The 21,997-nt window shown below is 47.9% G+C and overlaps 1 protein-coding gene across 2 annotated transcripts in view; it reads left to right on the top strand.

The window, feature by feature from the left end:
- The first annotated feature begins 2,534 nt into the window (after nt 1–2,534).
- Nucleotides 2,535–21,997, top strand: part of plekhd1 (pleckstrin homology and coiled-coil domain containing D1) — a 75,536-nt gene continuing 56,073 nt past the window's right edge. For both annotated transcript variants that reach the window (XM_033026643.1, XM_033026644.1), the window contains exons 1-2: nt 2,535–2,692; nt 7,062–7,155. In XM_033026643.1, the coding sequence (XP_032882534.1) occupies nt 2,544–2,692; nt 7,062–7,155 (243 nt within the window). In that variant the 5' untranslated portion in view covers nt 2,535–2,543. The remainder of the gene's footprint in view (nt 2,693–7,061; nt 7,156–21,997) is intronic.

Below are 21,997 nucleotides of genomic sequence, written 5' to 3'. Positions count from 1 at the left end.
TTACGGAGAGTCGGTTTGTCAAGAAAGACTCTCTCTAACTTCTACAGGTGTACAGTCGAGAGCATGCTGACCGGTTGCATCGTGGCTTGGTTCGGCAATTTGAGCGCCCTGGAGAGGAAAAGGCTACAAAAAATAGTAAACACTGCCCAGTCCATCATCGGCTCTGACCTTCCTTCCATCGAGGGGATTTATCGCAGTCGCTGCCTCAAAAAGGCTGGCAGTATCATCAAAGACCCACACCATCCTGGCCACACACTCATCTCCCTGCTACCTTCAGGTAGAAGGTACAGGAGCCTGAAGACTGCAACAACCAGGTTCAGGAATAGCTACTTCCCCACAGCCATCAGGCTATTAAACCTGGCTCGGACAAAACTCTGATTATTAATAACCACTTTCTGCTACTTGCACTTTATCAGTTTATTTATTCATGTGTGTATATATTTATATCATGGTATATGGACACACTTATCTGTTTTGTAGTAAATGCCTACTATGTTCTGTGTGCCTAAGCAAAGCAAGAATTTCATTGTCCTATACAGGGACACATGACAATAAACTCACTTGAACTTGACTTGACTTGTGGAGGAAGGAACTGCAGATGCTGGTTTACACCGAAGAAAGACACAAAATGCTGGAGTAACTCAGCGGGAAAGGCAGCATCTCTGGAGAGAAGGAATGGGTGATGTTTTGGGTTGAGACTCTGAAGAAGGGTCTCCCATAATTTCTCTCCAGAGTTACTCCAGCATTTTATTTAGTCAGTGGCTGCTTTAACCCTCACCAGGAACAGGCAGGAGAACTCAATAGTTCAACAATGTACCTCATTTAGATTTTCTCCCTTTCTTCCTCTTTTCCCAATTACCCCATCCTCCCTCTCCCCCTCCCCTTCACCCTTTCCCTCATCCTCACCCTTTCCCTGACCCCCCCCCCCCCAGTCTTTTCCAATATCCTCTTTCTCCCGCTCTACACCTTTTCCAACCCTTTCTCCTCCCCATCTTTCCTGACCTCCCCATCAACCCCGATGTTCCTTTCCAACTCCGCCCATATTTCCAGAACCCTCCGTCATCTCCCCTCTGCAGCCCTATCCCCTTCCCTCTGTCCTCACCCTCCCGTCCATCCCCATTCCCTCCATCTCCATTCCATTCTCCCCCTTGCCCTCCCCATTCCCTCTATCCCATTCCCCCATTCCCATCCCCTCCCCTCTGTCCCCATTCCCTTCATTTCATCCCCATCCCATGTTAGAGATGCCAGTAAGCTGGAAAGATTTACAATGATGTTGCCTTGACTCGGGGGATTGCACTAATGGGAGAGGTTGGGCAGGCTAGGATTTCATTGTTTGGAGTGCAGGAGGCTGGGGGTGTATAATATCATAAGGGGAATAATTAATGAATGCACATTAAGTCTTTTACCCGGGGATGGGGAATCAAGAAACAGAGGATTTAGGGTTAAAGAGGAAAAAAAATAATAGGCACCTGAGTTGCAACATTTTCACTCAGAAGGTGGTAGGTGTATGGACCGAGTTGCCAAGAAATAGGTTACCCAGCAAACAAAACAATATGGAAGACATTTGGACAGGTACATGGACAGGAATGGTTTTGAGAGATATGGGGCAAACATGGGGAAATAGGATTAGGTTAGATGGGGCATCGTGAATGGCATGGACAATAGGGCTGAAGGGCCTTTGTACCCTATGATCCACCTTCCCATCTCTCCCTACCCCTCTCCCCGCATCATATTTCAGGACGTAGTCACAAGATGCTGGAGTAACTCAGCGGGACAGACAGCAAAGCTGGGGAAAGGGAATAGGTCACATTTTGGGTCGAGACCCTTCTTCAGACCCTACTCTCCTGCCCCCAACCGATCTCTGCTCATCTGCCCACTTTCCTCTCTTCCTCCCCCCCCCTTCTCCCTCTCTCTCCCCCCCCTCTCTCTCTCTCCTCTCTCACTCTCCCCACTCCTCTCCCCTCTCCCCTCCCGCACTCTCTCTCCCCCCTCACTCTCTTTCTCCCTTCATCCCTTTCGATCCCCCTCCCTCCCTCTCTCTCCCTCTATCTTCCCCCTCCCTCTCTATCTCTCTTCCTCCTTCTCCCCCTCTCCTCTCCCTCTATCCTCTCTCTTTCCCTCCCCCTCTCGCTCTCCCTCCCCTCTCTCTCCATCCCTCTCTCTCCCGCCCTCTATCTCCCTCCCTCTCTCTCCATCTCCCTCCCTCTCTGTCCCTCCCCTCTCTCTCCTCTCTCTCTCCCTCCCCCTCGCCCTCCCTCTCTATCTCTCTCTCTCTCCCTCTCCCTCCCTCTCTCTCCATCCCTCTATCTCCCTCCCTCTCTGTCCCTCCCCTCTCTCGCTCTCTCCCTCTCCCTCCTTCTCTCTCCTCCCCTCTATCTCTCCATCCCTTCTCCCTTTCTCTTTCCCTCCGTCCCTTCTCTCCCTCACTCCCTCTCTCTCCCTCCCTCCCTCCCGCCTATGCTTCCCATTTACACCTCCCTGTGACCGCCCTGCCCCACCTCCTGCCGATGTGTTCCTCCTTCCCTCGCCAGCATCGCCGGGCGATGTTCAGCTCCAAGTCGGCTCCCACCCTGCCGTCCTACTTCAGCGAGGGCTCGGAGACGGACAAGCTGGATATCAGCACCAAGGTCCAGCTGCACGGCGTCCTGTGGAAGCGGCCGTTCGGCAGGCAGTCGGCCAAATGGTCCAAGAGGTAAATGCCGCTGCTGCTCGCAGCCCTGGCTCTCTCCTCTCCCCCTTCAGTTACAGGCTCTCAAGTCTGGAGGGCGAGGGTCCCTTGTATCTAGCTCTGGAGGCGGGTCAGGGTGAGTAGCCGGAGGCTCTGGGCATCTAACCCCGGCTGGTGCCAGGGTTGTGGAGGACAGTCTCCTTGCCCACCTGTGTGGTCTCACCCACCTCAATCTCTCCCTAGAACCGGATTCCAGTCTGACGAAGGGTCTCGATCCGAAACGCCTCCCCGTTCCTTCTCTCCAGAGATGCTGCCTGTCCCGCTGAGTTACTCCAGCTGTCTGTGTCTATCGTTCTGCATGTCGGCGCAGATTAGCCAGTTAGACCGTTCAGTTGCAAAACCTGCCGTTAGATAGCGCCGGCAGCGTCCTCGCTGGCACACAGTGACCCCGGCTCACAGAGGGGGAGCGAGTTGGGGGCGTTTGGCACCAGTGGCGTGATGGCAGGACCTAGATGCTCTTGTTAGAGATGGCCAAAGTGTAGTATTCTTTTAAATCTCCCTGGGGTGATCTGCATGTCACTAGCAGGACCTGCTGAGTTACTCCAGCATTTTGGATCTATCTTGGGTGTAAACCATCGTCTGCAGTTCCTTCCGGGTGTATTAGTAATTAATACACTATTCTTAAACAATTTCAGTGCCATTCACCCTTGAGTCTTTATCACAAAATGTAATTCACCCTCCACTAAATTTTCTTATGTTTTTGGTAATTTTCATCTTAGAAACGTAGAAAATAGGTGCAGGAGGAGGCCATTCAGCCCTTCGAGCCAGCACCGCCATTCATTGTGATCATGGCTGATCGTCCCCGATCAATAACCCGTGCCTGCCTTCTCCCCATATCCCTTGATTCCACTAGCCCCTAGAGCTCTATCTAACTCTCTCTTAAATCCATCCAGTGATTTGGCCTCCACGGCCCTCTGTGGCAGGGAATTCCACAAATTCACAACTCTCTGGGTGAAAAAGTTGTTTTCTCACAGTCTTAAATGGCCTCCCCTTTATTCTAAGACTGTGGCCCCTGGTTCTGGACTCGCCCAACATTGGGAACATTTTTCCTGCATCTAGCTTGTCCAGTCCTTTTATAATTTTATATGTTTCTATCTTATTCTCCCTTGTGTATAATTAATATGTCACATGAGCAAAAAACATAAATGAACTAATTCACCCCAAAATAATTTAATTCACCCTTGGGTGAACCATTCACCGGTTTAAGAAGCACTGTATTAGTTGACCCTGGTGGCCCTGGATGGAGAAGGTGGAGGTGGGATGCTGCCTTGGACCATCTCAGCACTGCTGTAGGGGGCCACTCCAGTTCAGAGCCAGACTGGTGTGTTCCCTGCACCTGCGGCCCTTGCCCTCCCTCTTCACTGTTGGAGGTGGAATAAGCCCTGGGGACTTGGTGTAGTGTATTTTGCAGGCTATTTTGGGGGTTGAGTGGTGGATGTTTGCAGCGATCACCGTGACCTGGCCTTAACACCGAGCTTTGATTTATCCCTCGGCACTTAATTGCTGACTTCTCTTCCTGGTCCCCCTAGTCATTTTCCACCCCCCTCTGCCCCTGCCACCACCACTGGCACTTTGCATCTGTGACCAAACAAACTCTGGATCTTGTCACACTATTTATCACCCCACCTGCCATCACCCGGACAGCACCCTCTAATGTCATAGCCCCTCTTTCCCACAGCTCCAGCCATCATCCCTCCAGCAGGTTCCGCAGAACCAAAGTGCTTCCATCGGAGTTCCAGTTACACCTTCTGTCACTGGACGAATAAGGTCATTAGGGATAGGAGTAGAATTAGGCCATTCGGCCCATCAAGTCTGCTCCTCTGTTCAATCATGGCTGATCTATCCCTTTCTCCTAACAAATGGTCCTTTCCTCCTATCCCTTCCCCACCTCTCCGGTGATCTCTCCATTTCCTCTGCTGACCAGTTTGATGAGAGCCATCTCCCATGATGTCTTCACCCTCCCCTCCCTTCCTCACTGCTGTCCACTCCACTGTATTCCCTCCACTGCCCTCCATCTTTGCCATCGCTGTCTCTCCGGCTCGTGGTTCTCCCAGAGCCACTGTCTGTATCTTGACCACCTGTATTTTACCCGCTCTGTCACTGGCATCTCATATCTTCCCCCCCTCCATCCCCTAACCCTCTCTCTTGCCAGATGCTGAACCTGTCACCTCTCTCTTATTCCTGTTAGAAGCACATTTTAACATTTACTTCGGAGGCACAAGAAAGACTACAGGTGCTGGAATCTGGCGCAACCAACAAAATGCTGGAGAAACTCCGTGGGTCGAGCAGCATCTGTGAGGGGAAAGGTCGTGAGCTCCAGTGTTAAGTCCACAGACAGTCTGCAGCCACAGACAGTCTCATTGTCTGCAACTAATTTTCACCTAGCTCACAACTAACAATGGCCTGTTAGCTTTATCATCATTACTATCTTGCATATCTTTCGTTCATTTGCTCTATATCTCTCTATATTACTGTCTATATCTCTCATTTCTCTTTCCCCTAACTCATAGTCTGAAGAAAGGTCTCGACCCAAAACGTCACCTATTCCTTTTCTCCAGTGATGCTGCCTGACCCACTGAGTTACTCCAGCTTTTTGTGTCTGTCTCCAGTCATGATGCAGGGTCTTGACCCGAAATGTCGACAATTCCTTCCCCCAGCAGATGCTGCTCAACCAGCAGATTGTTTGCTGTTGAACAATTACTTCCTCTGCTCGAGTTTCCCCTTCGGTTGTTCGTGCCACATTCTGTCTAAAGACACCGCCGTGGCTTTTACCACATTCGGGGTGCTACGTAAATGCAGGTTTCTGTGGGGCAGCTAGGCATCAATGATGTCACACTGTCGGGCACAACACTCACCAGCTTCTGAACAAATACATAGGTAGCAGGAGGTGGGGCCCAGGTGATCAGCTGGTTAAAATGCTAGGCAGCACTTAGCAACACTGTTCAATGCTGGAGTACACAGTATTAGATAACTGAAGTAGCCAAACATTCCATTAAAGGAACCGTTTATGTTTTGTTAACTGGAGTGGGCATGGCTGCTGGTTTCACTGACTCTCAAATAGGTAACAAAATGGTATTTGGTACAGTTTAGTGGGAACAGGGACAGGGTGTTAATCCCATTGAATCCTTTCTACTATTTTACAAGAACAAGGCTTGTTCTGTAACTTTTAATACCCTTGCTGAACAGGAATCTATCAATCCCAATCCAAAAGCTGTTTGGAAGGGGTGCGATGGGGATGGGACGCGTCTACTTTTCTGCTCCTTGCAGCACATCCCAGATATCAACCACTCCCTGTTTAAGAGAAAATTGCTTCACTCTGTAGATCATTTAAAGTCGCAGAGTACAGAATGGAAAAGGGCCCTTTGGTCCAACTAGTCCAATCAAGATCCCCAATATAAACTATTGTTGTTTGCCTGTCTTTGGCCCATATCCGTCCAAACCTTTCCTATCTATGTACCTGTCCAAGTATCTTTTAAATCCAATTTAGTTTTGGTTTAGTTTAGTGATACAACGCAGAAACAGGCCCTTCGGCCCACCGAGCCTGCACCAACCAGCAATCCCCGCACAGTAACACCATCCTACAACTGCCAGGGACAATATTACATTTTATACCAAGCCAATTAACCTACAATCCTGTTCGTCTTTGGAGTGTGGGAGGAAACTGAAGATATCTGAGAAAACCCACGTAGATCACAGGGAGAACGTACAAACTCTGTACAGACAGCAGCCGTAGTTAGGATCGATCCCGGGTCTCTGGCGCTGTAAGGCAGCAACTCTACCGCTGCACCACCCTGCCACCCGGCTATTATAGTACCTGCCTCAACTACCCACTCTGGCAGCCCATTCCATGTACTCCCCACCCCCCTCAGTGAAAAAGATGCTCCTCAACTTTGTATTAAATTTTACCCCTCTCACCTTAAACCTATGTCTTCCTAGTTTTTGATTCCCCTACTGGGTGAAAGACTCTGTGCATTCAACTTAAGTCAGTTCAGTCCTTAATCCTCTATATTCAAGGGAATACAAACACAGCTTATGTAACAAGTCCTCGTACTTTAACTGTTTGAGCCTTGCTGTTGTCCAACAAAACCTCCAAGTACATTAGCCTTTGGAAGTGCTCCTGTATTGCAATTATGTTAACGATTTTCCAGTGGTGGGGAAGGTTTAACTGTATACATTATATGTGATGAGGTATCTATCGAGCATCACGAGATGGCATCTAATTAAGCACACAGGGTACTGTTCTCAGTCCCAGCAGGAAGCAGCTTCATTAAACTTGACACGATGTGGTGTTGCCTCAGGCTTGTCTGATTCTCAACCTCTTCCTCTTTTCCAGGTTCTTCCTTATCAAGGACAGCTTCTTGCTTTATTATGCTGAGAATGAAAGGAAAAACTTTGAGAGTAACAAATACTTCAACATTCACCCCAAGGTCAGTCATAATTCTCAGTTATCTGCTGGGTAATGGAAAATATCAAAGACTTGTGCTCCAATGAGAGCTCAGTGGGTGTAGTTTTGACTCGGGGTCAAATGGTACAGAGGGGTGAACTTTTACCTGGACTCTTGGCTTATCTACTTTGGTGCTGGCTCCAAGGGCCGAATGGCCTACGCCTGCACCTATTGTCTATTTACTCTGAACTCTGGAAGATCCTACCGCCCCTCTCCCCCCCCCGCCCCTCTCCCCCTCCCCCCCCCCCCCGCCCCTCTCCCCTCCCCCCCCGTACCCCCTCCCCCCTCAGTACCCCGTTCCGGCTTTTTCCCCATATCCCTTGATTCCCTTGGCCCTATGAGCTAAATCTAACTCTTGAAAACATCCAGTGAATTGGCCTCCACTGCCTTCTGTGGCAGAGAATTCCACAGATGCACAACTCTCTGGGTAAAAAAGTTTTTCTCATCTCATAGAAACATAGAAACATAGAAAATAGGTGCAGGAGTAGGCCATTCGGCCCTTCGAGCCTGCACCGCCATTCAATATGATCATGGCTGATCATCCAACTCAGTATCTGTACCTGTACCTGCCTTCTCTCCATACCCCCTGATCCCTTTAGCCACAAGGGCCACATCTAACTCCCTCTTAAATATAGCCAATGAACTGGCCTCAACTACCTTCTGTGGCAGAGAATTCCAGAGATTCACCACTCTCTGTGTGAAAAATGTTTTCCTCATCTCGGTCTTAAAAGATTTCTCCCTTATTCTTAATCTGTGACCCCTTGTTCTGGACTTCCCCAACATCGGGAACAATCTTCCTGCATCTAGCCTGTCCAACCCCTTAAGAGTTTTATAAGTTTCTATAAGAAGGAACATTTCTCTGAGAAGGACATTTAGAAACATAGAAAATAGGTGCAGGAGTAGGCCATTCGGCCCTTCGAGCCTGCACCGCCATTCAATATGATCATGGCTGATCATCGAACTCAGTACCTGCATCAAGCTTGCTCCACTATTCAACTGTCAAAAGGACAACTGTCTGCATTTCATCCCAGTTAATATTGGAACCAAGTGCAAACCCATGTACGTAATGCTGAATCATTAATTGGTTATGTACTTGATAAATAAATGTGTACATGTGGGCAGTTTATACCCCAGCGGTATGAACATTGACTTCTCTGACCTCAAGCAACCATTGCTTTCCATCTCTCTCCGCCCCCTCCCCCTTACCAGTTCTCCGACCAGTCTGACTGTCCCCCTGATTACATTTTATCTCTGTTTGCTTTGTTACCAGCTTTTACTAGCTAACATTGATCCATTCTACAATTTCCTTGATATATCCATCCCCTTTAATGTCTCGTTTTCACACCTTACCCTTCCTTATCTCTGTGTCTCCCTCTCCACTGACTCTCAGCCTGAAGAAGGGTCTCAACCCGAAACGCCACCCATTCCTTCTCTCCAGAGATGCTGCCTGTCCCGCTGAGTTACTCCAGCATTTTGTGTCTATCTTAAAATTCTATTCCGGAACCTAAACAGTCCTCGTGACAGACGCCACTTCCGAATGTCTGACTGTAGGTGTCTGTGGCTGCTGGATCTCCCTCTGCCATTTACAGGGCGCTAGTTCACAATCCCTCCCTATACTTTGCCCGTTGCTCACAATCAGATCGACCCCGCCTGAAATATAAAGCCCCTGCTGTTTTATGCCATCCCAGTAAATAAGAAGATGCATTCACTCGGTGTGGATGGCACGGATGACCCTAAATGGTCTCTCTGTTTGCTCTCTGTTTGTGATTGTCATTGGGTTTCTCAGCGTGTGTTGTGGAGAGGAGGTGGCTGTTGTGTTTGATGCTGGAATTCCATTTGCGATGGGACCAGTACTTCAGCATGTTCAACCAAAGGTGCAAGGTTTTCCAAGTGGAGATGAGATCAGTCTTCTTGTACAGTCTGCGTCACATTCGAGGCTCACAGTCGTCCCACCATCGATGGTTGGAAGCTGTTAATTTGAACAACCTTGGAATGTCTGCCAACCGGCCTCCTGTGACGTGCCCTACAAAATGTACCATTTCTTCTGTTATTAGCTGTGACTAAAAATACTGCGCTGACCCAAAATCTTTCTCCTGGCAAAAAGTGTAGCATTGAGCACTGCGCAAGTTGCCTGGTGATCTTAGGAGTATGAGCATGTCTGTGGCTCCTGGACTAGCTTTGAACGGCAGTTCTAAGACAGGGTGGGCTGCGTGGATGAGGATTTTGACTCAAAGGTGGACAGAACATAGAACATGGAACAACACAGTACAAGACTGGATAGACTCGGTTTGTACTCGCTAGAATTTAGAAGATTGAGGGGGGATCTTATAGAAACTTACAAAATTCTTAAGGGGTTGGACAGGCTAGATGCAGGAAGATTGTTCCCGATGTTGGGGAAGTCCAGAACAAGGGGTCACAGTTTAAGGATAAGGGGGAAGTCTTGTAGGACCGAGATGAGAATTATTTTTTTCACACAGAGAGTGGTGAATCTCTGGAATTCTCTGCCACAGAAGGTAGTTGAGGCCAGTTCATTGGCTATATTTAAGAGGGAGTTAGATGTGGCCCTTGTGGCTAAAGGGATCAGGGGGTATGGAGAGAAGGCAGGTACAGGATACTGATTTGGATGATCAGCCATGATCATATTGAATGGCGGTGCAGGCTCGAAGGGCCGAATGGCCTACTCCTGCACCTATTTTCTATGTTTCTAATATCTGTGCCGACCATGTTGCTGATCTAACTCATCCCATCTGCATGTATAACATCAGTACCCCTCCATTCCCTGCCTGTTTAGTTTAATTTGGTTGTGTTTAATTTATTTCAGTTCGGTTCAGTTCAGTTTATGTGTCTGTCTCAATGTCTCTTAAATGTTGCACTGATTTCTGCCTCCATCATCACCCCTGGCAACGTGCTACAGGTGCCTGCCACTCTCTGTGTGAAAAGAAATCTTGCCGCACACATCTCCATCAAACATTGTCCCTTTTTGACAATTTTCTGACTGTCTACCCTATCTTATACCTGTCATAATTTTATATACTTCTATCACGACTCCCCCAGCTTCTGAAGTTGCAGATGTAATCAATCCAAGTTTATCCAACCTTATAGCTAATATCCTCTAATCCAGGCAGAATTCTGGTAAATCTCTTCTGCACCCGTTCCAAAACCTTCCCATCCTTCCCATGATAGGGTCTGAAGAAGGGTTTCGGCCCAAAATGTTGCCTATTTCCTTCGCTCCATAGATGCTGCTGCACCCGCTGAGTTTCTCCAGCATTTTTGTGTACCTTTGATCTGAACTGATCTCTTGTACTCAACACCTTGACCAATGCACTATACACCTTCTTTGCACCTCATTAGTTTAATTTAGAGATACAGTGTGGAAACAGGCCCTTCTGCCCACCGACTCCGCACCGACCAGCGATCACCCCCTACACAACTTCTATCCGACACACTGGGGACACTTTACAGAAGCCAATTAACCTACAAACCTGCACGTCTTTGGGATGTGGGAGGAAACTGGAGCACCCGGAGGAAACCTGTGCTGTCTTGGGGAGAACGTGCAAACTCCGTACAGACAGCACCCGTGGTCAGGAGCAAACCCTGGGTCTCTGTGAAAAAGCTACTTTTCTTAACAACTAAACCAGGTTCGCTTCTTAATAAACAGACACCACACAAACTGTTTGGTAGACCAGTTCAAAACTTTACTTAACATCGGCCGATGGAAGGGAGCGAGAATTCCAGCTAAGTGACCAATATAGACACTCGACTGTCCTCGGTCCCCCTTCCCTGTACAACAGAATTACATTGCCTTAAATAGGGTTTTTTTGTCCCCTTAGCACATTTCACAGACATTAGTCATGGTCAGAGGTACAGGAAAAGGTTTCCACAGAATGCATCACATCAAAGGCCTTTTGTTTACATAGCACAAGATAACATTGGCCATTTGGTTTACGACATTTTATCTTTCTACTTCCCTGGTTCCTCTCTCGTCCTTCATAAACATTGGCCATTTGGATAATGCCATTTTATCTTCACAGAGATCACCCTAGCTCTTTCGCTGCTTCCTCGCTGTCATTTGGTCCCTCATAAACATTGGCCATTTGGTTTATGGCATCTTACTTCACAGATATGACTAGCTGTTTCTCTCTTCCTTTCTCGCCTCCTCCCCCATAACATTGGCCATTTTGTTTACGGCATCTTACTTCAAAGAGATCTAGCTCTTCTCTGCTTGTCACTTGGGAGACAATGTTATGGTATTTATTATCTCACACACCGCAACCTAAGGCAAGCCTAATTTGACAATAAATATAAGCTGTAAGTTAGCCCAGAAACCTATTTTAATATTTTCTTATTTTTGTAACTTTATTCGGCTTCATCATCTGGCGCTGTAAGGCAGCAACTCTATCTCTGTGCCACTGTGGCGTCCCCAACTTGTGTTGCCACTTTCAGGGAGCTATGGACTTGCAAGTGAATGGGGGAAGGATGTACATCGCTGGGGCCATTATCCAGTGAGTTCAGAGCATCTGCTTTGGCCCCTAGTGGCTGTGAACAGCAACTGCTGAACAAATGCCACTGGAATAGCGTGGTGCAGGTATTAAGGCTCCTCTTTGCCCTCCACACATCAGACCTTCGGGGGACCCTGATGACCATCAGACTTGGTGCAACTTGGCAGAAGTTTCAGATTTTCAATGGGTCTCGTTCCTATTGACGTTGGATCATGACTGGGCAATTGTGTCAGATGGGTGCTGCTTGTAGGATGAACACCAATGACTGCTCTGGAGATGAGGACTGTTCTACTGCGGAGATGGCCTGCAGGAGAGGACCTCAGTACCACGAGAAGCCTCCTGTTATGATGCTGCCATCTCGAAGCGCTGCCCAGAGCATCAGTCACTCTCTGTGGTGGGATATTACAAGTGTTTTCCTCGTGTGATAGGGTACATTTTACTTGACAGCCTTGTCCAACTGAGCAAATAGAATTCAGGTGTTGAAAGACCCAGACTGGTTGTTGTCCTGCCAGCCTGGGTTGATTAAATCCAGGTCTGGTGGTTGCAAGGGAGGTGCATTTAAAGGACGACACATCAACTACCCAGTCCCAAGCATGAAGTTTAACGTTCAGAGGAACCAACTCTAAGTCAGACGTTCATTTCTATTTCAGTTCAGTTTAGTTTAGAGATACAGTGCAAAAACAGGCCCTTCCGCTCACCGAGTCCACGCTGACCAACGATCCCCGCATATTTACACTATCTTATACACAGTAGGGACAATTTACATTTACACTAAGCCAATTGGCCTACAAACCTGTCCACCGTTGTTGTGTGGGAGGAAACGGAAGATTCCGGAGAAAACCCACCTGGTCACGGGTAGAACGTACAAACACCGTACAGGCAGCACCCGTAGTCGGGATCGAACCCGGGTCACCGGCGCTGCAAGCACTGTAAGGCAGGAACTCTACCACTGCACCACCGTGCCACCCCATTTTGTAAATGGTTAACATTGCAAATGAGGTGGAGTGGGTTCCACACCACGAGCTGCCCTGGACTGAATGCTTGCTGCTCTCCTGCCCTGCCGAGGCACTGCTGGTGGGAAGGGATGTTATATCGAGCACTCAAAAATTAATTTCACTGTGTGTTGCACATGTGATGATAAAGCACCATTGCTTCATGACCCACTGGCTCTTCCACTCTGGAGTGGAGGCGGGAGGTATTGAAGTAGAGGAGGGACTGTTCTGGTTAACACTCATCCTACAACCAGCTTCAGGAACCAACTCTTCACCTGGACATTATCTCATTGTGGGGATCTTTCGCTATCCATGAATTGTTGGAAACGGCCCATTCCTGCACAACAGCCAAAGAGAAAGCCCAGTTTCTGATGACCTCAAGTTGCCCAAAGTCTTTGCAAAGTCAAGAACTCTCTTTAGAACTGATCTCATCCCAGTTAATGAGTGCGTCATTTCGGAGGTCAGCAGGTCTCCAAAGGCGTTCTATGATTGCAGACGACATCAAGACTACTGGGGTCAGGGACTGTGAGGAAGGCTGTCAGAACGTACAGTGGGATATCGATCAGCTACAGAAATGGGAGATGAAACGGCAGATGGAGTTTAATCCAAGCAAGTCTGAGACGGGACACTTTGGTAGGTCGCATGTAAGGGGAACGTATACAGTTAAGGGCAAGGCTCTGCATTGATGTACAGAGGGATCATGGGGTCCAAGTATATAGCTCTCTGAAAGTGGCAACACCAGCAGGTAACGCAAGTGGTAAAGAAGGCATATGGTCTGCTTGCTTTCACTGATCGAGGCATTGAGTATAAGAGTCAGGAAGTCATGATGCAGCTTTATAAAACTACGGTTAGGCTGTAGAACTTCTTCAGTCTAAAGAAGGGTCCCGACCCAAAATGTCACTGATCTATTTCCTCCAGAGATGCTGCCTGACCCGCTGAGTTACTCCAGCATTTTGCCTCTATGTTTGGTAAGTACTTTGGAGTTTGGAGTTTTGTCTGCATTTCTGATCAAGCATTACAAGAAAGGAGTGGAGGCTTTGGAGGGGATTACTGAGGAGGTTTACATGAATGCTGCCTGGATTAGGGGCCATTAGCTATCGGGAGAGGTTGGACGGACTGGGATTGTTTTCTCTTGAGTGCTGGAGGCTAAGGGCAGACCTGATAGAAGTGTATAAAGTTATGAGAGGCATAGATGGGGTAGACAGCCAGACCCTTTTCCCAGGGTGGAAATGTCAAAGACATGGGCCAATAATGAAGGCAGGAGGGGGAGAGTTTAAAGGCGAGGTGAGTTTACCCAGAGGATGATGGGTGCCCGGAATGCACTGCCAGAGGTGGTGGTGGGGGGAGATACATTAGTGTTATTTAAGAGGCTTTTACATTGGTACGTGGATATGCAGGGAAAAGAGGGATCTGGATCACATGCAGGGAGATGAGATTATTTTATCTGGCATCATATTGAGCACAAATATTGTGGGCTGAAGGGCCTTTTTATTGCATCACACCCTGGTTTGGGAACAGCTCCATCCAAGACCGCAAGAAATTGCAGCAAATCGTGGACGCAGCCCAGACCATCACACAAACTAACCTTCCCTTCTATTGACTCCATTTATATCTCGCGCTGCCCCGGCAAGACCGGCAGCATAATCAAGGATGCATCGCACCCTGGCCACTCCCTCTTCTCCCCTCTTCCATTGGCCAAAAGGTACAGAAGTATGAAATCGCACACCACCAGATTCAGTGTTTAAGAAAGATCTGCAGATGCTGGATAAATTGAGGGTAGACACAAATGCTGGAGAAACTCAGCGGGTGAGGCAGCATCTATGGAGCGAAGGAATAGGTGACGTTTCAGGTCGAGCCACTTCTTCGAACGTCACCTATTCCTTCGCCCCATTGATGCTGCTTCACCCGCTGAGTTTCTCCAGCATTTTTGTCCACCAGATTCAGGATCAGTTCTTCCCAACTGTTAGCAGGCAACTGAATCATCCTGCCACAACCAAGGCAATGCTGAACGACTATCTACCTTAGAGGTGACCCTCGGACATCTTTGATCGGATTTTACTGGCTTTACCTTGCACTAAACGTTATTCCCTTATCATGTATCTGTACACTGTAAATGGCTCGATTGTGATCATGTATTGTCTTTCCACTGACTGGATAGCACGCAACAACAAGCTTTTCACTGTACCTCAGTACATGTGAAAATAGACTAAACTAATGATGGTTCAAATTGATGATGGTACATAAGTGTCCAACTATGTCCCTGTGCTGTACTATTCTATATTCTAAATGTAAATCCATCTCAGACCAGGAAGCTGCTGCACCGTCTAGGTAACTGCACAAAAGTACTGCAGAGTTCAGTTTAGTCTATTGTCACGTGTACTGAGGTACAGTGAAAAGCTTTTGTCGTGTGCTATCCAGGCAGCAGAAAGATAATACATGATTATAATTGACCCCTTTACAGTGTATACATGTATGATAAGGGAATCATGATAAGAAACATGCTCCCATCCCTTCAGGCTTGTGTGCCAGTTCTTTCTGAAACATTGGGAGGAAGTTAGTGAGCAGCAGATAGAGAGAGGCTCAACACACAGTTTGATGAGAAATGGTTTAATTATGATGTTTCCATTTTGTAGCAAGTTTAAGGTTGGTTGGACCGCACTGAATATTGTGTCTGTATCGTAAGGCCATGGAGACACTGGAGAAGATGACAAACCAAGTCTCCCAGGAGTGAGTAGGAAGGAACTGCAGATGCTGGTTTACACCGAAGATAGACACAAAATGCTGGAGTAACTCAGCGGGACAGGCAGCATCTCTGGTGAGAAGGAATGGTGTCTGAAGTCTGACTGTCTGAAGAAGGGTCTCGACCTGAAATGTTGGCCATTCCTTCTCTCCAGAGATGCTGCCTGTCCCACTGAGTTACTCTAGCATTTTGTGTCTATCTTCTCATAAGTGAGTCAGCCCTGGGCAAAGAGTGAGGAGCTGGCTCCCGTTGCCCAGCATGTTTAGTTTAGTTTAGTTTGTTGTCACGTGTGCAGAGGTACAGTGTAAAGCTTTTGTTGCAGGCGGGTGGCAGTGATGTTGGATTCTGGCTGAAAATGTCAGCCATTCCCTGTGGGTGATTTCCACCCTACACTACTGCAGCTCAGGGCACCTGTCCAGTATAATGAGCATATGTCAATGACATTATTCAGGCGCGAGACGTGATGGGGATACAAAATCAAACTGAAAATCAAAAAAATGCAGGTGCTGGTCACCGTTAGTAAAAACAGGAAGTGCTGTAAATACTCAGCAGGTCAGGCAGCGTCCATGGGGAGAGAAACAGAGCGTGCATTTCACGTCTGAGACCTTTCAACAGAACAAAAACAGATTGCTATTTTTAATCTGACATTACCAGCTTTACATCCAGGCTAAACCTTCCTGGCCAGCTGGGGATGTCAATGGGACGTGAATAAAACGGAAACTGATCAGCCAGTCAGGCAGCATCTGTGAAGGAGCAGAGTTTGTGGTTCAGGTCAATGATCGTGCTAATGAAAGGCTACTGGTGTACGAAACAGAAGTGGGGAGGGCCATTCGGCCCCTCATGTCCACCCCCTCTCTTCAGGGATGTCCTGAGGTATTCGCTCTGGAGACACTGGAGACACTGCAGGTGCTAGAATCTTGAGCAATACACAAAGTGCTGGAGTAACTCAATAGGTCAGACATCATCTGTGGAGAATGTGGAAAGGCAACATTTTGGATCAGTAAGTTTTGGGTCGAAGGAGGGTCCTGACCCACCGAGTTATTCGCGCACTTTGTGTTTCACATGAGATCTGCTGCTCCCTCCGAAGATGCTGCCTGACCTACTGAGGGTTCTCAGGAGTGGTTCGAGGTGATTTCATGTTTCGAGCGGCTGCAGTGTTCTGGGTTTTGATTTTGGCTGCAGGGCATCCATTGATGATGCACAGATTATCTCTGCTCAGTGAGGTTCGAACTGTTCAATCTTTTCAACATCACTGGCAAAGAAGAAAAAAAAGCCGTCAGCTCTTCAAACAAACAGAATAATCTATCTCTGTCCAAGGGCCGGCCCACTGCAGGCCCTGCTGTGAGATGAGTGAGTCATGGCATTAATCAGTGGGTAGCCTCACCCAAAGCACAGTGCTCTTTCCCCGCAATGGAGACTGATGATCAGACAACATTCGCCTGCTTCCCTGCTGCTTGATTCAGCAAAGAGAAAAAGCTTATTAATTATTTTTCTGTTTAACCTGATTTTCTATAAATAGACCCCTGCTGTAAATGTGGTTCAGCGATTCTCCCTTTGACCTTGTCATAATCATAGAGTGATACACCGTGGAAACTGGCCCTACGGCCCAACTTGCCCACACGGGCCCACATGTCCCAGCTACACTAGCCCCACTAGCCCAGGTTTGGCCCATATCCCTCCAAACCCGTCCTATCCATGTAACAGTCTCATTGTTTCTTAAACGTTGGGATAGTCCTTGCCTCAACTACCTCCTCTGGCAGCCCCATCCATACACCCACCACCCTTTGTGTGAAAAAGTTACCCCTCAGATTCCTATTAAATCTTCTCCCCTTCACCTTAAACCTGTGTCCTCTGGTCCTCGATTCACATACTCTGGGCATGAGATGTCTGTGTGAAGGCCTCTCCCTGTTCGCTACAGTTACAGTTTAGTTCAAGTTCAAGTGAGTTTATTGTCATGTGTCCCTGATAGGACAATGAAATTCTTGCTTTGCTTCAGCACACAGAACATAGTAGGCATTGACTACAAAACACATGAATAAATAAACTGATAAAGTGCAAATAATAGACAATGGGTTATAATGTTCAGAGTTTTGTCCGAGCCAGGTTTAATAGCCTGATGGCTATGGGGAAGTAGCTATTCCTGAACCTGTTCGTTGCAGTCTTCAGGCTCCTGTACCTTCTACCTGAAGGTAGCAGGGAGATGAGTGTGTGGCCAGGATGGTGTGGGTCTTTGATGAGTTTATTTAGTTTATTGTCATGTGTACCGAGGTACAGTGAAAAGCTTTTGTTGCGTGCTATCCAGTCAGCGGAAAGACAAAGTCCGATCAAGGGTCACCAATGAGGACTTAGTGATCACCTACAGGACAGGGTTTGATGTGGACTTGGTACATGGGGACATGAGATTGCTGACGCGTGGAAAGTCTACACCTGACTGCAGAGCCCACATCCTAGCCACCAGCTCTTGCTGGCACCACCTTGACGTGGCTGGTCCACCCAGTGTCGAACTGGGGGTCGGAGTGGAATGGGGCAGGGTTGAACTTGGTGCCGTGAAGAATAGTTGAGTGAGTGGACCATGTAAGGTATGCCACACGTATCAGAATAATTTAGATAAGGTCGAGGACACTGAAGGGAACCAGTGCTGGACAGGTTGGGAGAGTGGGCAGAGAAGTGGCAGATGGAATATAGTGTAGCAAAGTGTGGATTCATGCATTTTGGTAGTTGGAATAAAGGCAAAGTCTATTTACTAAATGGAGAGAGAATCCAGAAATTGGAGGTGCAAGGGGACTTGGGAATGCTGGTGCACGATTCCCAAAATGTTAATTTGCAAGTTGAATTGGTAATAAGGAAGGCCAATGCAATGCTAGCATTTATTTTAAGAGGATTAGAATACAAAAACATGGATGTTATGCTGGGGCTTTATGAGGCGCTGGTCAGGCTGCATTTGGAGTATTGTGAGCAATTTTGGGCCCTATATCTGAGGACGGATGTGCTGGTTCTGTAGAGGGTCCATCCAATGGAGCAGATTTACAAAAAATGATCCCAGGAATGAATGGGTTAACATTGGAGTTTAGAAGGATGAGGGGGACCTCATTGAAACTTACCGAATAGTAAGAGAAGGCTTGGATAGAGTGGGTGTGGAGAGGATGTTTCCACTGGTGGGAGAGCTTAGGACCAGATGTTATAGCCTCCGAATTAAAGGATGTTCCTTTAGGAAGGAGATGAGGAGGAATTTCATTAATCGGAGGCTGCTTAATCTGTGAAATTCTTTGCCACAGAATGTTGTGGAGGCCAAGTAAATTAATATTTTTAAGGCAGAGCTAGAAGAAAAGTATCAATCCGAAATATCACCCATCCCTTCTCACCAGACATGCTGCTTATCCCGCTGAGTTACTTCAGTATTTTGTCTGTCTTAGAGCTACATAGATTCTTGATTAGTATGGGTGCCAGGGGTTATGGGGAGCAGGCAGGAGAATGGGGTTAGGAAGGAGAGATAGATCAGCCATGACTGAACGGCGGAGTAGACATGATGGGCCGAATGGCCTAATTCTGCTCCTATCACTTATGACCTTATGGCCTGAATGGCCCGTTCCATCTGCAGAGCCTGCCTGCCCCACCTCTGGTGCCAGGACAGGGATGTGGGTGATAGGAATAGGGAACAGCAACAGGGAAAGGGGAACTGGGGATTGGGAGTATCATCTGTTCCACATGGTAGGCTGCTCTGCAAGGTGAGATTGCATGGGATTCAGGGATGCAGGATTTGGGATTCCTTTCTGCCTAATGGTAGGAAGCAGATGTGGTGGATGTTTTTCAGACTGGAGTCCTGAGACGAGTGGCCTGCCTCTGGGGATTGGTGCTGGACCCATTACTGTTGTCACCTGTATCAATGATTTAGATGGCATGATTGGCAAGTTTGCAGGTGATATTAACATAGGTGATATCACAGACAGTTTTCAAGCAGTGCAGCATGATCTTGATCAGCTGGGCAAGTGGGCTGAGGAATGGCTGGTGGATTTTAATTCAGTGTTGTACAGCAGAGGGATCTCGGAGTACAGGTAACCAGTACAACAGATAAAGCAAAGGCAAGGTACAGGGTGCAGAATCTACAGTGGTTCTCAGCTTTGTAGAGCAGCAGTTCCAAAGTCTAGTCCACAATGGGACCGGGGTGAATCGGACAGTCCCCCAGTTTATGGAAGGATTGTGCAGATGCCTGATATCAGAGGGGAAGAAGCTTTCAAGCTTCTGTACCTTCTGCCCGATGGCAGCAGGGGGAAGAAGGAATGCACGGGAGGGGGTGGGGGGGGGGGGGGGGGGGGGGGGACAAGTCCTTGATTATCTAGGCTGTTTTTTTGAGGGAAGGTGTAGTGTAGATGGAGTCAATAGACAATAGGTGCAGGAGTAGGCCATTCAGCCCTTCCTGCCAGCACTGCCATTCAATGTGATCATGGCTGATCATCCATAATCATTACCCCGTTCCTGCCTTCTCCCCATATCTCTTGACTCCGCTATTTTTAAGAGCTCGATCTAACTCTTTCTTGAAAGCATCCAGAGAATTGGCCTCCACTGCCTTCTGAGGCAGTCAATGATGAGAAGTCTGGTCTGTGTGATGGACTGGGCTACATCTATTACTTGTCTGCAATTTCTCGTGGCCTTGGGCAGAGCTGTTCCCAAACCAAGAAGTGATGCCGCCCAACAGTGTGCTTTCTATGGAACTGATGCATTACAGTGCTGAGAACCGTATTCTGCAGATAGACACAAAAAGCTGGAGTAACTCAGCGGAACAGGCAGCATCTATGGAGAGAAGGAATGGGTGACTTTACGGGACCCGAAACGTCACCCATTCCTTCTCTCCAGAGATGCTGCCTGTCCCGCTGAGTTACTCCAGCTTTTTGTGTCTATCTTCGGTTTAAACCAGCATCTGCAGTTCCTTCTTACACACTATATTCTGCAGCCTGTAACTTCCCCTTTGCTCTATCTATTGTACTTGAGTTTGACTTTATTGTATTTAGATACATTATTTGTGATCTGTTTGGACAGCATGCAAAACAAAGCATGTTTTGCATGCTGTCCAAACAGATCACTCATTGGAGACATGCTGAATTTCCTCCATGTACTGAGTACGTTGGTGTGTCTTCTTGGCTGTCCCATGAACGTATTTGGTACACGGCAGACTGTTGGTAATATTAATGCCAAGGAACTGGAAAAGGTATAGAGAAGATTTACAAGGATGTAGCCAGGACTAGAGGGTCTGAACTATCGGGAGAAGTTGAGTAGGCTGGATCTCAATAGATAATAGACAATAGGTGCAGGAGTAGGCCATTTAACCCTTCGAGCCAGCACCGCCATTCAATATGATCATGGCTGATCATCCCCAATCAGTACCCCGTTCCTGCCTTCTCCCCATATCCCCTGACTGCGCTGTTTTTAAGAGCCCTATCGAGCTCTCTCTTGAAAGCATCCAGAGAACCTGCCTCCACCGCCCTCTGAGGCAGAGAATTCCACAGACTCTATTCCTTGGAGTGCAGGAGGATGAGGGGTGATCTTATTGAGGTGTATAAAATCATGAGAGGTAGATGCACAGAGTCTCTTGCCCAGACTAGGGGGAATCGAGGACCAGACCTAAACATAGGTTTATGGTGAAAGCGGAAAGATTTTTTAGTAATCTTTTCACACAAAGGGTGGTAGGTGTATGGAACAAGCTTCCAGAGGAGGTAGTTGGCGCAGGAACTATTGTAACTTTTAAGAAACAATTAAGATAGGTACATCGATAGGACGGGTTTGGAGGGATATGGGCCACTCGCAAACAGGTAGGATTAGTGTAGCTGGGACATGTTGGCAAGCGTAGGCAAGATAGCTGAAGGGCCTGTTTCCATGCTGTATGACTCCAGGACTATGACTCTAACTTGAAGGTCTCAACCCTTTCCACTTCAGCACTATTCATTACTCCACCTTGCTTCCTGAAGTCAATAACTAGCTCCTTGGTCTTGTTGACATTGAGCATGATGTTATTGTCCTGACACCGTGTAACTAAGTTCCCTACCTCCTCCTGCACTCCGTCTTGTCAGAGGGGCAGAACTGTGGTGTCCAGCTTTGTGCTGCCACTCTCCTGAAGTCCCTACACCAGGAGGGTGTGGAGCAAAGGTGCAGGAGGTGCCGACCGGTGACCGGAGAGCAGACGGGAGAGACTAGTGGTCATCTCTTGATCTCACCATTAATGTAGGCAACGGGGTGGAGAATGCCGAGCAAAATCCCGAGTAGCACCAGCTCTAAAGAGCTGCCCCACATTAAGCACAACCCTTGAGACGTAACTGCTGTGCTGCAGGGGGAGTAACTGCTGTACTGCAGGGGGAGTAACTGCTGTACTGCAGGGGGAGTAACTGCTGTACTGCCGGGTGAGTAACTGCTGTACTGCAGGGTGAGTAACTGCTGTACTGCAGGGGGAGTAACTGCTGTACTGCAGGGGGAGTAACTGCTGTACTGCAGGGGGAGTAACTGCTGTACTGCAGGGTGAGTAACTGCTGTACTGCATGGGGAGTAACTGCTGTACTGCAGGGGAAGTAACTGCTGTACTGCAGGGTGAGTAACTGCTGTACTGCA

This window comes from Amblyraja radiata, chromosome 9, assembly GCF_010909765.2.
Source record: "Amblyraja radiata isolate CabotCenter1 chromosome 9, sAmbRad1.1.pri, whole genome shotgun sequence".
Taxonomy (NCBI): domain Eukaryota; kingdom Metazoa; phylum Chordata; class Chondrichthyes; order Rajiformes; family Rajidae; genus Amblyraja; species Amblyraja radiata.
Note: the sequence above shows the minus strand (reverse complement) of the source record. Positions and strands in the feature narration are given on the sequence as shown.